Genomic DNA, 14,909 nt, shown 5'->3' on the forward strand with positions numbered 1-14,909 from the left:
GAACCACAAATAACTCGCTCTTCCCTATATTAAGCTCACCCCCTCCGTGTCCCCAACTACGTTTCCATCCCCGTCAACCACTTTCCCTATTTCCCTAGCTGCCTCCCTCTTTCTGAGCTGCTGTGCAAGCATCCTACTGGCCTGTTCCCCGTGCTCGCAGATCACTCCCTTCATTTCCTGAGCTGCTCCAATGCCCTTCCTGTAGTTAACAAACCAAATTCCGCCTGCAGCCTCTGGCATTTCCTTAATAGCCCTGCCTCTGGAGCCTCCGCATATCTCCTATCCACTTGTAGGATCTCTCTTACCAGTCGGTCCGTCTCTGCCCTCTCCGTCCTGTCCCTGTTTGCCTGGATCGAGATCAGCTCTCCTCTCACCACTGCCTTCAGCGTTTCCCAGACCACCGCTGCTGAGACCTCTCGCAGACCGCTTCGTCCGCCAACAGCCCCACATCCAATCTCCATCCCGGGCGCTGCTTACTATCCATACTGACCTGCAGCTCCACCCAGTACGGAGCATGGTCCGAGACCGTAATCGCCGAATAACCCGTGTCCACCATCCCCACCAACAGGGCCCTGCCCACAAATCTCCACGGATCCACCCCCCCCACCCCACCCCCCCAACTTGCCCGTTCTCGAACATGACCGGTCCAGGCCTGGATCAATAACAGTGTTGAAAGCCCCACCCATAATCAGCCTGTGCGAATCCAGGTCAGGAATCTTCCCCAGTACCCTCTTTATAAAATCCCCATCGTCCCAATTTGGCGCGTATACGTTGACCAGCACTACCTTCATCCCCTGCAGCTTGCCACTAATCATGATATATCGACCTCCCACATCCGAGACTATCCTCCCTACCTCAAACGCCACCCGCTTGTTGATCAAAATCGCAGCCCCCCCCTTGTCTTTGAATCCAGCCCCGAGTGGAAAACCTGACTAACCCAGCCTTCCCTCAACCTCACCTGATCCACTACTTTAAGATGTGTTTCCTGCAGCATCACCACGTCCGCCTTCAGTCGCCTCGGGTGTACAAGCACATTAGCCCTCTTCACCGGCCCATTTAGCCCCTGGACATTCCAGGTGACCAGCCTAGTTGGGGGGCAAAGTGCCCCCCACCCTGCCGGTCAGCCATCACCTTTCTTGGGCCCACTTCTAGCCCATGCCGGCCCGCCCTGGGCCGGCCCCCACCCCCATTCCCTCAGTGACCTTCCATCGAAGTCCCTCCCACATCAGCAGAACCCCCCCCTCCCAGCAACACTACTCTAAATCCTAACCCAGCTAATGAACTAAGCATATACACCGCCCCCCCCCCCCCCCACACTGTGCTTCCGTGAGCTAGCTCACCCAGCTAGCTTGGTGACCCCCGCCTCTGGCGCCAAGAAGTCTCCCACCCATTGTTCCCTTGCTCCCCTCCCCCCGCTCCTGTAAACAAGTTCCCTCATCCAACAATCCCCAAACAAACAGCCCCCAGCAAGAAAACACAAAGAAAAAAAGCACCACCCACCGAAACCCAGACAGGCACGTCTCCATCCCACCAAAGTGCACCACAGCATAAACACCCAAGATAAAACACAAAAGGAACGTTACCAACATCTACCCCAAAAAGAAAGAACCAAAAACAAAACGGAAAATCGATTCTCACCCCCCCCCCCTTCCCTCTCCCCGAAACAGAGCTCCAAAAAGAAGACTGATAAAAAGCTATACGAAAAAAAATGTCCCAACCAAAGCCCCACCAACATTCCAAGCGGGAGAGATGAAAAACAAATAAACAAAAAAACCCTCGGAGAAAAACAGACAAAGAAAAAGGGCCCAATATAGGCCAACATATTGTCACTGAGTCTAAAAGTTCTCATGCTCCCACCAGTCCTTTTTCTTTTTGCATAGTCCAACGCCTCCTCGGGCGACTCAAAATAATGGTGTTGGTCTTCGTGCGTAACCCACAGGCGCGCCGGGTACAGCAGACCAAACTTCACCTGCATCTTAAAGAAAATCGCCTTGACTTGATTGAAGCCTGCCCTCTTCCTCGCCACCACCACGCTCAGGTCCTGGTACACCCTCAGGATGCTATTGTCCCACTTGCAACTCCGCGTGCGCTTGGCCCACCATAGAATAGTTCCTTGCCCAGGAACCTGTGGAATCTCACCACCATCGCCCTCGGAGGGTCCCCCGCCCGCAGCTTCCTCGCAAGCGCCCGATACGCCCTGTCCACCTCCAGCGGTTGGGGGAATGCCCCCTCCCCCAGTAGCTTTTCGAACATACCCGCCACGTATGCTCCAGCATCTGCTCCCTCCGGAAGCCCGACAATTCTTAGATTCTTTCAGCGGGACAGGTTCTCAAGGTCTTCCACCTTCTCCAAGAGCCTTTTCTGCTGTTCTCGAAGCATCCCCACCTCCAGCTCCACAGCTGTTTGGTGCTCCTCTTGTTCCAGCAGCACCTTCTCCACCTTCTGAATCGCCCGGTCCTGGATGTCCAGTCTGCTTTTCAGGCGATCAATTGACTCCTTGATCGGATCCAGGCTTTCCCGCTTCTGTCTGGCGAAACCATCCTGGATGGCCTGCATCACTGGGTCCGCTGCACGCTGCGCTGCCACCCCAGCGATCCGTTCCTCTGCCATGCTGTCTCCCGTTACAACTTCAACACGGCTCGCTACTGGCTTCTTGTTTCTGCCCTTTCGCACACTTCTGATCCTTTTTTCCATAAACCAACACGAGGAAACAGTGCCCAGCTGCCTCAGCCAATGAATCTTCCGATTAAAACCGAAGAAAAGTCCGGGGGAAAGGTCCAAAAGTCCAACCAGAGCGGGAGCCACCAAATGTGCGACTTACTCCTCCATAGCCACCACCGGAAGTCCAATACAACCCTCTTACGAATACTAATTTCCTTCAATTCTCCCTAGTCCCTTGGATCTCTAATTCTGGGAGATTTCTCCTGTCTTCCTCAGTGAACTCCTCTGTGTGGAGTTTGCACATTCCCCCCCACGTCTGTGTGGGTTTCCTTCGGGTGCCCCGGGTTTCCTCCCACAGTCCAAAGATACGCGGGTTAGGTGGATTGGCCATGATAAATTGCCCCTTAATGTCCAGGGATGTGTAAATTAGGTTATGGGATTATGGGGATAGGTAGGGGTGGACACTTGTAAATGGGCAGAGTGCTCATTCGAAAGGTTGGTGCAGATTCAATGGGCTGAATGGCCTCCTTCTGCACTGTAGGGATTCTATGAAGACAGACACAAAGTAATAATGTAGCTCCTCTGCCATTCCTCTCTTCCCCATTATAAAGTCTCCTGACTCTACCTCTGATTTGTCTGAGCCAAATGCTTCCTTTTTACATATCTGTGGAAGCTTACACAGTCTGATTTTGTGTTTTGCTATGTTGAATTCATATTCTGTTCTCCCTTTCTTTATCAGTGTCTTGGTCCTCCTTTGCTGCATTCTAAAATGCTCCCACTCCACCGGTTTACTGCTATTTCTGGCAACCTTATGGGTCTTTTCTTTTAATCTTATACAACCTTCAACTTCCTTTGATAACCGCGGTTGACTGACTTTTCTCTTTGTGTCCTTGTACCTTAAAGGTATGTATAATTTCTGTAAACTCTATAACAATTCTTTAAAGACAACCCATTCCCTGTGCACTCTCATACCTTTTGTTAAAAAATAATTTTTATTAAAGTTTTTCATAAAATATCAATAACAAAATGAGAAAGAAAAAAGAACCCAACAGGGTTAAGTACAAAACACAATCTAAAAAAGCAACCCCCCAAACCGCCCCCCCCCCCCCCCGCCTGTACATGAATAATAAATTAACATTAACCCCCCGACTTAACACAACAGGTGTATACACCCCTTCAGACTCTCCAGTGTAAATAACATAAACAAAAATAAAGTAAACCCCCGCCCCCCCGAGCTGCTGCTGCCATTGACCAATGTCTATCGTTCTGCCAGAAAGTCTAAGAACGGTTGCCACCGCCTAAAGAACCCTTGTACCGACCCTCTCAAGGCGAATTTCACCCTCTCCAATTTAATAAACCCCGCCATATCGCCGATCCAGGATTCCACGCTTGGGGACCTCGCATCTTTCCACTGAAGGAGAATCCTTCGCCGGGCTACCAGGGACGCAAAGGCCAGAATACCGGCCTCTTTCGCCTCCTGCACTCCCGGCTGCTCTGCCACCCCAAATATTGCGAGCCCCCAGCCCGATCTGACCCTGGATCCTACCACCCTCGACACCGTCCTCGCTACGCCCTTCCAAAATTCCTCCAGCGCTGGGCATGCCCAGAACATATGGGTGTTATTTGCTGGGCTCCCTGAGCACCGAACGCACCTGTCCTCACCCCCAAAGAACCGGCTCATCCTTGTCCCGGTCATGTGTGCCCTGTGTAGCACCTTAAACTGTGTGAGGCTGAGCCTCGCGCACAAAGAGGAAGAGTTCACCCTCCCTAGGGCATCTGCCCACGTCCCCTCTTCAATCTCCTCTCCCAACTCCTCCTCCCACTTACTTTCAACTCCACCACCGAGGCCTCCTCCTCCTCCTGCATCACCTGGTAAGTTTCCCACTCCCCCCCCCGAAAGCACCCTGTCCTGTACTGTGTGTGGCAGGAGCCGCGGGAATTCCACCACCTGCCGTCTGGCAAACGCCCTTACCTGTAAGTACCTGAAGGTGTTCCCCGGCAGGAGCCCGTACTTCTCCTCCAGCTCACCCAAGCTTGCGAACTTCCCGTCCACAAACAGGTCCCCCAACTTTCGTTTCCCTGCCCTGTGCAACCCTGAAAATCCTCCACCTGTTCTTCCTGGGGCGAACCGGTGGTTCCCCCGTAATGGGGTCCATGCCGAGGCCCCAACTTCCCCCCTATGCTGCCTCCACTGCCCCCAAACTTTGAGGGCCGCCACCACCAGGGCAGCACGGTAGCACAGTGGATAGCATTGTGGCTTCACAGCGCCAGGGTCCCAGGTTCAATTCCTCGCTGGGTCACTGTCTGTGTGGAGTCTGCACGTTCTCCCCGTGTCTGCGTGGGTTTCCTCCGGGTGCTCCGGTTTCCTCCCACAGTCCAAAGACGTGCAGGTTAGGTGGATTGGCCATGCTAAATTGCCCTTAATGTCCAAAAAGGTTAGGAGGGATTATTGGGTTATGGGGATAGGGTGGAAGTGAGGGCTTAAGTGGGTCGGTGCAGACTCGATGGGCCGAATGGCCTCCTTCTGCACTGTATGTTCTATGACTGTTTACTTACCACCGGGCTCGTGGTATACCTCCTTGGAGGGAGCGGCAGCGGCACCGTTGCCAGCGCCCCCAGATTCGTACCCACACAGGACGCCGTCTCCAGCCTCTTCCATGCAGCCCCCTCCCCCTCCATCACCCACTTGCGCACCATCGTCGCATTGGCGAACCAGTAGTACCCACAGAGTTTGGGCAGCGCCAGCCCCCCCCCCTATCTCTACTCCGCTCCAGGAACACCCTTCTCACCCTCGGATGTCCCTCGCACCCACACAAACCCCATTATACTCTTGTTAACCCGCCTGAAAAAAACCTTCGGGATAAACACGGGGAGGCACTGGAACAGGAACAAAAACCTTGGGAGCACCGTCATTTTGATTGGCTGCACCCTACCCGCCAAGGACAGCGGCAACGCCACTGTCCCACCTCTTGAACTCCTCCTCCATTTGCTCCACCAGCCTTGTAAAGTTAAGCCTATGCAGGGCCCCCCAGCTCCTGGCCACCTGGACCCCCAAATATCTGAAGCTCCTCTCCGCCCTTTTTAGTGGGAGCTCGCCAATCCCCCTCTCCTGGTCCCCTAGCTGAACTACGAACAGCTCGCTCTTCCCCATATTGAGCTTGTACCCCGAAAAGTCCCCGAATTCCCTAAGGATCCTCATTACCTCTGGCATTCCTCCCACCGGGTCCGCCACATACAGCAGCAGGTCGTCCGCATAAAGCGACACCCTATGCTCCTCCCCACCCCGCACCAACACCCTCCAGTTCCTCGATTCTCTCAGTGCCATAGCCAGGCGTTCAATCGCCAGTGCGAAGAGCAGGGGGGACAGGGGACAACCCTGTCTCGTCCCTCGGTGCAACCAAAAGTACTCGGTCCTCCTCCTATTTGTGGCCACACTCGCCATCGGGACCTCATACAACAGCCTAACCCACCTGACAAACCCCTCCCCAAACCCGAACCTCTTCAGCACCTCCCACAGGTACTCCCACTCTACCCTATCGAAGGCTTTCTCAGCGTCCATCGCCACCACTATTTCCGCCTCCCCCTCCCTCGCCGGCATCATGATAACGTTCAAAAGCCTCTTCACATTCGCGTTCAACTGTCTCCCCTTCACAAACCCCGTCTGATCTTCATGGATGATCTGCGGCACACATTCCTCAATCCTCGTGGCTCAGACCTTCGCCAGCACCTTGGCATCTACATTTAGCAAGGAAATCGGTCTGTAAGACCCACATTGCAGGGGATCCTTGTCCCGCTTCAGGATCAAGGAGATCAGTGCCCTGGACAACGTTGGGGGGTAAAGCCCCCCCCTACCTTGCCTCATTAAAGGTCCTAACTAACAGCGGGCCCAACAAGTCCATATATTTTTATAGAACTCGACTGGGAAACCGTCCGGCCCCGGTGCCTTCCCCGCCTGCATGCTTCCTATCCCTTCGATCAGCTCCTCCAGCCCAATCGGGGCCCCCAGTCCCTCTTCCACCTTTGGAAACCTCAATTGGTCCAGGAAACGGCCCATCCCTCCCTCTTGGTGTATTGCCGAAACCTTGCCCTCCCCGACCCATACACCCGAGATCACCCTGTCTTGAATTTCTTGTGCCGGGAGCAGCGGGAATTCCCTGACCTGTCGCCTCACAAAAGCCCTCACCTGCATATATCTAAAAGTATTTCCCGGGGGTAACTCAAACTTCTCCTCCAGTGCCCCTAGGCTCGCAAATGTCCCGTCAATGAACAGGTCCCCCATTCTTCTAATCCCCGCCCGATGCTAACCCTGGAACCCCCCGTCCATCTTCCCCGGGACAAACCGGTGGTTACCCCTGATCGGGGACCACACCGAGGCTCCCACCGCACCCCTGTGCCATCTCCACTGGCCCCAGATCCTTAACGTTGCCGCCACCACCGGGCTCGTGGTGTACCTTGTCGGCGAGAGCGGCAGCGATGCCGTCACCAACGCTCCCAGGGTCGTTCCTTTACAGGACGCCATCTCCATCCTCTTCCATGCCGCACCCTCTCCCTCCATAACCCACTTGCGGATCATCGCCACATGTGCTGCCCAGTAGTAGCTCCCTAGGTTTGGCAGCGCCAACCCTCCTCGGTCCCTACTGCGTTCCAGGAATCCTCTCCTTACCCTCGGGGTCTTATTCGCCCACACAAACCCCATAATACTCCTACCTACTCTCTTGAAAAAGCCCTTGGTGATCACGATGGGAAGGCACTGAAACACAAACAAAAACCTCGGAAGGACCACCATTTTGACCGACTGCACTCTACCCGCCAGCGAGAGCGGCAACATGTCCCATCTTTTGAAGTCCTCCTCCATTTGGTCCACCAACCTCGTCAGATTCAGTTTATTTAGGGCCCCCCAACTCCTGACTATCTGGATCCCCAGATACCGAAAACTCCCCACTGCCCTCCTCAGTGGTAGGTCCCCTATCCCTCTTTCTTGGTCCCCTGCCTGTAATACGAAAAGCTCACTCTTCCCTACATTGAGCTTATAGCCCGAGAACTCCCCAAACTCCCTCAGGGTCTACATGACCTCCACCATCCCCTCTAATGGGTCCGCCACATACAGCAACAGGTCATCCGCTTATAGCGACACCCGATGCTCTTCTCCCCATCGGACCATCCCCCTCCATTTATTAGACTCCCTCAGTGATATGGCCAAGGGTTCGATCGCCAAGGCAAACAACAGGGGGGACAGGGGGCACGCCTGCCTCGTTCCTCGGTACAGCCAAAAGTACTCCGACCTCCGCCAGTTCGTCACTACACTCGCCACCGGGGCTCTGTAAAGGAGCTTAACCCAGCTGATAAACCCTCCGCCGAACCCAAACCTACGCAGCACCTCCCAGAGGTACTCCCACTCTACTGGGTCAAAGGCCTTCTCCGCGTCCATGGCTGCCACTATCTCCGCCTCTCCCTCCTCCGATGGCATCATTATCACGTTTAAGAGCCGCCGCACATTAGTGTTTAATTGCCTGCCCTTTACGAATCCCGTCTGGTCCTCATGAAACCCCCGGGACACAGTCCTCAATCCTCGTGGCCAGCACTTTTGCCAATAACTTAGCGTCCACATTGAGGAGCGAAATCGGCCTGTACGATCCACATTGCAGTGGGTCCTTGTCCCGCTTTAGAATCAAGGAAATTGTCGCCTCCGACATTGTCAGGGGCAGGGTCCCCTCCTCTCTTGCCTCGTTAAAGGTCCTCACTAGTAGCGGGGCCAACAGGTCTACGTACTTTCTGTAGAACTCCACCGGGAACCCGTCCGGCCCCGGGGCCTTCCCCGCCTGCATACTCCCCAAACCCTTGCTCAGCTCCTCCAACCCGACTGTGCCCCCAAACCAGCCACCTCTTGCTCTTCCACCCTCGGGAACCTCAGTTGGTCTAGGAATCGTCCCATCCCCTTCTCCCCCACTGGGGGCTGGGATCTGTACAGCTCTTCATAGAAGGCCCTGAATACCTTGTTTATTTTCGTTACACTCCGAACCGTGGCTCCCCTTCCATCTTTGATTCCCCCTATTTCCCTCGCTGCCATCCTCTTACGGAGATGGTGTGCCAGCATCCGACTAGCCTTTTCCCCGTACTCGTAGGTCGCCCCCTGCGCCTTCCTCCACTGTGCCTCCGCCTTCCCCATGGTCAACAGGTCAAACTCCGTCTGGAGCCGCCGTCTTTCCCCCAGTAATCTTTCCTCCAGGGCCTCTGCGTATCTCCTGTCCACTCTCAAAATCTCCCCCACTAACCTCTCCCTTTCCATGCCCTCTGTCTTCTCCCTCTGAGCCCTGATGGAGATTAGCTCTCCCCTGATCACAGCCTTCAACGCCTCCCATACCACCCCCACTCGCACCTCCCCGTTGTCGTTGGCCTCCAAGTACCTTTCGATACACCCCCTCACCTTCCCACACACCACCTCATCTGCCAGCAGTCCCACATCCAGCTGCCACAGCGGGCGTTGGTCCCTCTCCTCTCCCAGCCCCATTTCCACCCAGTGCGGGGCGTGGTCCGAAACGGCTATGGCCGAATACTCCGTCCCCTCCACCCTCAGGATGAGCGCCCTGCCCAGAACAAAGAAATCTATCCGGGAGTAGGCTTTGTGCACGTGGGAGAAGAAAGAAAATTCCCTGGCCTGCGGTCTTGCAAACCTCCGTGGGTCCACTCCCCCCATCTGATCCATAAACCCCCTGAGCACCTTGGCCGCCGCCGGCCTCTTTCCAGTCCTTGATCTGGAGCGGTCCAGTGCTGGGTCCAGCACCGTATTGAAGTCCCCTCCCATTATCAGGCCTCCTACCTCCAGGTCTGGAATGCGCCCCAACATACGCTTCATGAATCCAGCATCATCCCAGTTCGGGGCGTATACATTTACCAACACCACCCACGTCCCTTGCAACCTACCACTCATCATCACATATCTCCCTCCATTATCCACTACGATAGTCTTGGCCTCAAATGACACATGGGGCGTCATTCTCCGACCCCCCGCCGGGTTGGAGAATCGCCGGGGGCTGCCGCGAATCCCGCCCCCGCCGGTTGCCGAAGTCTCCGGTACCGGATATTCGGCGGGGGCGGGAATCGGGCCGCGCCGGTTGGCGGGCCCCCCCGCTGGATTCTCCGGCCCGGATGGGCCGAAGTCCCGCCGATAAATTGCCTGTCCCGCCAGCGTGGATTAAACTACCTTTTGAACGGCGGGAGAAGGTGGCGTGGGCGGGCTCCGGGGTCCTGGGGGGGGCGCGGGGCGATCTGGCCCCGGGGGATGTCCCCACGGTGGCCTGGCCCGCGATCGGGGCCCACCGATCCGCGGGCGGGCCTGTGCCGTGGGGGCACTCTTTCCCTTCCGCCTCCGCAACGGTCTCCACCATGGCGGAGGCGGAAGAGACTCCCTCCACTGTGCATGCGCGGGAAACTGTCAGCGGCCGCTGACGCTCCCGCGCATGCGCCGCCTGGGGATGTTATTTCCGCGCCAGCTGGCGGGGCAACAAAGGCCGTTTCTGCCAGCTGGCGGGGCGGAAATCCCTCCGGCATCGGCCTAGCCCCTCAATGTTGGGGCTCGGCCCCCAAAGATGCGGAGCATTCCGCACTTTTGTGGCGGCGCGACGCCCGTCTGATTGGCGCCGTTTTGGGCGCCAGTCGGCGGACATCGCGCCGTTTGGGGAGAATTTCGCCCAAGCTTTCCCACCAAAATTGCCACCCCTCTATTTTTCACGTCCAGTCCCGAGTGAAATACCTGTCCTACACATTCCCTTCTTAACCTGACCTGGTCCGCCACCTTCAGGTGTGTCTCTTGGAGCATAGCCACGTCTACCTTCAGTCCCTTCAAGTGCGCGAACACTCGAGCCCTCTTCACCGGCCCATTCAGGCCCCTCACGTTCCACGTTATCAGTCGGATTGGAGGGGCTCTCAGCCCCACCCCCCCCTGCCGACTAGCCATCTCCTTTTCTGGGCCAGTCCCGTGTCCGCGTCTCCCTCGCCCTCCAGTCTCAACCCCCCCCCCCCGCTAGACCCCTGTCTAGCTTTTAGGCTCCCCCCCCCCATATCACTCCCGTAAGTCAGCTGACACCTGCTGACCCCGGCGTCCCCCGCCGTCCCTTTGACCTCCCCGTGTGGGAGCCTCCCAATCAATATACGTTCCTTCATTCCCCTTCCCGCCTTTCTTCCCGCGCGCGGGAAAAAAAAACCGCGCTTTCCAAAGCCTGCCCCGCCCCCTCTGGCGCAGCTCCTGTCGCGGCCTTGTCTCTCTCCCCCAGCCCATATGACATTTCCTGCGCGTGATTGACCCCCTGTATACAACCATCACACATCAAACCTCAAACATCCCCCCACCCTCACAAACCCTCAGTTAGAGTCCAACTTTTCAGTTTGTATAAAGGTCCACGCCTCTTCAGGCGTTTTGAAGTAGTAGTGTTGGTCCTTGTATGTATCCCACAGTCGCACTGGCTGCAGCATTCCAAATCTCACTCCTTTCCGATGCAGCACCGCTTTGGCCCGGTTGAAACCCGCTCTCCGCTTAGCAACCTCCGCGCTCCAGTCCGGGTATATTCGGATCTCTGCATTGTCCCACTTGCTGCTCCGCTCCTTCTTGGCCCATTTCAGGACCCTCTCTCTGTCCGTAAACCGGTGATATCTCACCACCATCGCCCTTGGCGGCTCAGTTGCCTTGGGCTTCCTCGCCAGCACCCGGTGTGCCCCGTCCAGCTCCAGCGACCTCAAAGGGGCCTCCACACCCATCATCACCCCGATCATCGTGCCCGCGTATGCCGCGGCATCGGCCCCCTCCACTCCTTCTGGGAGACCCAGGATCCTCAGATTATTTCTCCTCGACCTGTTCTCCATGTCTTCGAGTCTTCCCGCCCACCTCTTGTGTAGCGCCTCGTGCCGCTCCACTCTCACCGCCAGGCCCAAGAGCTCGTCCTCATTCTCACTCACTCTTTTCTGGACCTCCTGGATCTTCACCTCGTGGGCCTTCTGGGTCATCCCTAGTCCTTCAATTATCGCCAGCATAGGCGCCAGCATCTCCTTACGCAGCTCCTCGAAGCAGCGCTTGATGAATTCCTGCATCTCCTCTTTGTCCCCGGCCACCGCCATTTTGCTTTTTTTTCCCTCTCTTCTCCCGCTGCTCCAATGCCGCTTTTTTGGCCGTTGCACTTCGGGTCCGGTCCATAAAAGTTGGTAGGGGACCTCTCTCTTCTCTTCCCCATGGGTTGTCTGACTAAAAAATTCCGTTGGGGCTCCTCTTGCGAGCCCGAAAGTCCGTGTTCGCGGGAGCTGCCGAATCGTGCGGCTTAGCTCCGCATAGCCGCAACCGGAAGTCCATGATTACCGTATTAACAATGTTATATGTGTTTCTAATCTGATTGATACCATGCCCCACACTACCACTACTTTTTGGTAGCCTATAAACAACTCCTACCAATGTTTGCTGCCCGTTGCTGTTTCTTAGCTCCACCCAAACAGATTCCATATTTTGATCTTCCGATCTGGAATCCTCCCTTATTGGCAATACAACCACCTCCTTTTCCTTTTTTCCTGTCGTTCCTAAATGGCGAAAACCCTTGAATATTCAATTCCCAGTCTTGGTCACCCTGTAGCCATGTTTCTGTAATGGCAATTAGATCACATCTATTTACCCCTATTTGTGCCTTTAAATCATCTACCTTGTTACGAATGTTGCCTGCATTCAGGTAGAATGTCCGTAACTTTGTCATTTTACCATTATTGCACAGCGTGAGCTGAACTGTCGCTCACCTGTCTTCTAATTTCACTCGTCATATTTCAGCTTCTGCTACTTCCTACCAGCTTTACTTCCGTCCAATTTGAGCGACCCCTCAGGATCCCATCCTCCTGACAAGCTAGGTTAAACCCTCCCCAACAGCACTCGAAAATCTCTCTTTCAGGATATTAGTCCCGGTCCCATGGTCGCTATAAGTGGAATCCGTTCCTCATGTGAGTGTTGTTGGACACGCAGAAAATGACAGAGATTGCAATTAGAAAAGGCAGATTGCTGTTTGCTGACTGTCTGTCGAGGGATTAACTCGAGATGCACCCTCTGCAGTCACAACCAGCCTCAACAGTACATAGTGACACACACTTTTGTTCTCTCCTAGGACCCACCTTACCAAAGAACCAGCTGGTGGTGGCGGTTAATTGGCTTGGCATCAGCTTTGTGGACAAGAATGAGAAACTCCTCTTGAAACGGTCATTCCCGGAAATTACAGGAGTAAACACAAACAGGTGAGAGATTAAATGGAGCGAGTGTACCGTGTGCTTTATTCCATCCAATGCCTGTGAATCTCTCCACCTCTACATTACAGTACTTTCCTCTCTTTCAACACTGCTCTACAGTCCCCCCTACCCTCCACTGTAAATAGGATCCAACCCAACTACTGAAGCCGAAACCAAGACCCATGGTTATTCTGTATCAAGAGAGTTTATTGACTTGTTCAGTCTCTCCGCTCACCTTCCACTCAACCTAGTGTCCCAACCATCCCCTATTTATATGTGATCAAAGACAGTCAATACCCATCACCTGTTTCGCTTAACCATTACAATGTAACTGACATGACATTAACATCCACTACTCCATCATCGGTGCTAAAAGCTTCAGTCACCATAACCCTCGACCCTGGAATTTGCCTGCTAAATCTCTCCACTCAGTACCTCTCTCCTCACCTTAAACAGCAGTCTGGGTTGGTGTTAGGACAGTTTGTGGTGTAGCTCAAGGTCAATCAGGCTTAGAAATTGGGCAGAAGTTAGGCGGTGGCACAGAAACAGACAATCAAGGAGAATTTCAACCTGTAGAAATGTCAGAGAGTAGGAGGGCCATCAATCTCTCTTGTGGGGGGTCAAATGGTGATTTTTGAGCAGCTGAACCTAATGCTAAAGGAGAGTTGAAAATTCAATTGGAGAGATTCTTTTTAAAAATAAATTTAGAGGACCCAATTTTTTTTTTTTCCAATTAAAGGGCAATTTAGTGTGGCCAATCCACCTAACCTGCACATAATAATAATAACCTTTTATTGTCACAAGTATGAAGTTACAGTGAAAAGCCCCTAGTCGCCACATTCCGGCACCTGTTCAGGTAAGCTAGTACGGGAATTGAAGCCGAACTGCTGGCCTTGCTCTGCATCACAAACCAGCTGTCTAGCCCACTGAGCTAAACCAGCCCTTAGTTCTTTGTGTTGTGGGGGTGAAACCCATGCAGGCACGGGGAGAATGTGCAAGCTCCACACAGGATCGAACCCGGGTCCTCAGTGCCGCAGGCAGCAGTACTAACAACTCCGTCACCATGCCGCCCTAATTGAAGAGGTTCTAACCAGTCAAATGGTGATGGTGAGACAGATGAATACTTAATGACACCTTGGAGAATAAGTGGAGGCCAGAGATTGAGTGCCAGCCGGCAAGGGTGAAGCCATAAATGGTTAAGAAGGAGGTCAAATTAAGCTTGAAGTTGGGGAGAGCATGGCAAAGATTGGCAAACAAGGTTCCGAGGGAGTTAAGTTGGGTAATTATAATTGGGTTGGAAACAGGGTGACGGGGGCATCTGGTGATCGTCCTGGTTTGAGAAATTCCTGCCTCTAGCAATTTGTTGCTGTGCTAGTATGATGATTGTGGTTTGGTTTTGCATTTCGTTTGTGCGTTTTGTATTTTTTCGTTGATGTATGTCTTCCCACGCAGGGCTTCGAAGCTGTATGGCCAGAGTGTCACAGTGACCACCCTACAGGGGGAGACGTACACCCTGACATCAGGATATGCTGAAGACATTGCTGATCTGATAGTCATGTTCCTGAATGGTTTGAAGATGAGATCGGAGTATGCAGTAACACTGCACAGCAACTCCGAACAAGGTACACGGAGCCACCCGCCACCTTACTTGCATTTCCACGACAGTGCAGGCGAATAGGCAGTGCAGGCGAATATCCCACCTGTGATAGAGTTGGTTTTCCATTGCCACTCAAGGCAGACAGAAGCGGCAAATGGCTCCGAGACCCAAACCCACTAGTGGGACCGAATCGGCTTCTGGCACCATTACTGGCAGTGGCCACCTAAATGTGGGCAGGTGCGTCCAGATAGAATGCCAGCTGTGGCTCCGTTAGTAGCGGTCTTGCCTCTGAGTCCAGAGGTTGTAGATTTAAGTCCCAGAAACGTGAATGCACAATCTTGGCTGACCAAGAAGGGTTGCACGGTGGGAGGTGCGGACTTTCAGGTAAAACATCAACCAGGCCCCT

The 14,909-nt window shown here is 54.3% G+C and overlaps 1 protein-coding gene across 2 annotated transcripts in view; it reads left to right on the forward strand.

Moving 5' to 3' along the window:
* The window catches only part of LOC140390030 (unconventional myosin-VIIa-like), a 172,919-nt gene that overhangs the window by 80,246 nt on the left and 77,764 nt on the right, over window positions 1-14,909 (forward strand). For both annotated transcript variants that reach the window (XM_072474873.1, XM_072474874.1), the window contains exons 12-13: window positions 12,789-12,915; window positions 14,359-14,528. In XM_072474873.1, the coding sequence (XP_072330974.1) occupies window positions 12,789-12,915; window positions 14,359-14,528 (297 nt within the window). The remainder of the gene's footprint in view (window positions 1-12,788; window positions 12,916-14,358; window positions 14,529-14,909) is intronic.

This window comes from Scyliorhinus torazame, chromosome 14 (genome assembly GCF_047496885.1).
Source record: "Scyliorhinus torazame isolate Kashiwa2021f chromosome 14, sScyTor2.1, whole genome shotgun sequence".
NCBI lineage: Eukaryota > Metazoa > Chordata > Chondrichthyes > Carcharhiniformes > Scyliorhinidae > Scyliorhinus > Scyliorhinus torazame.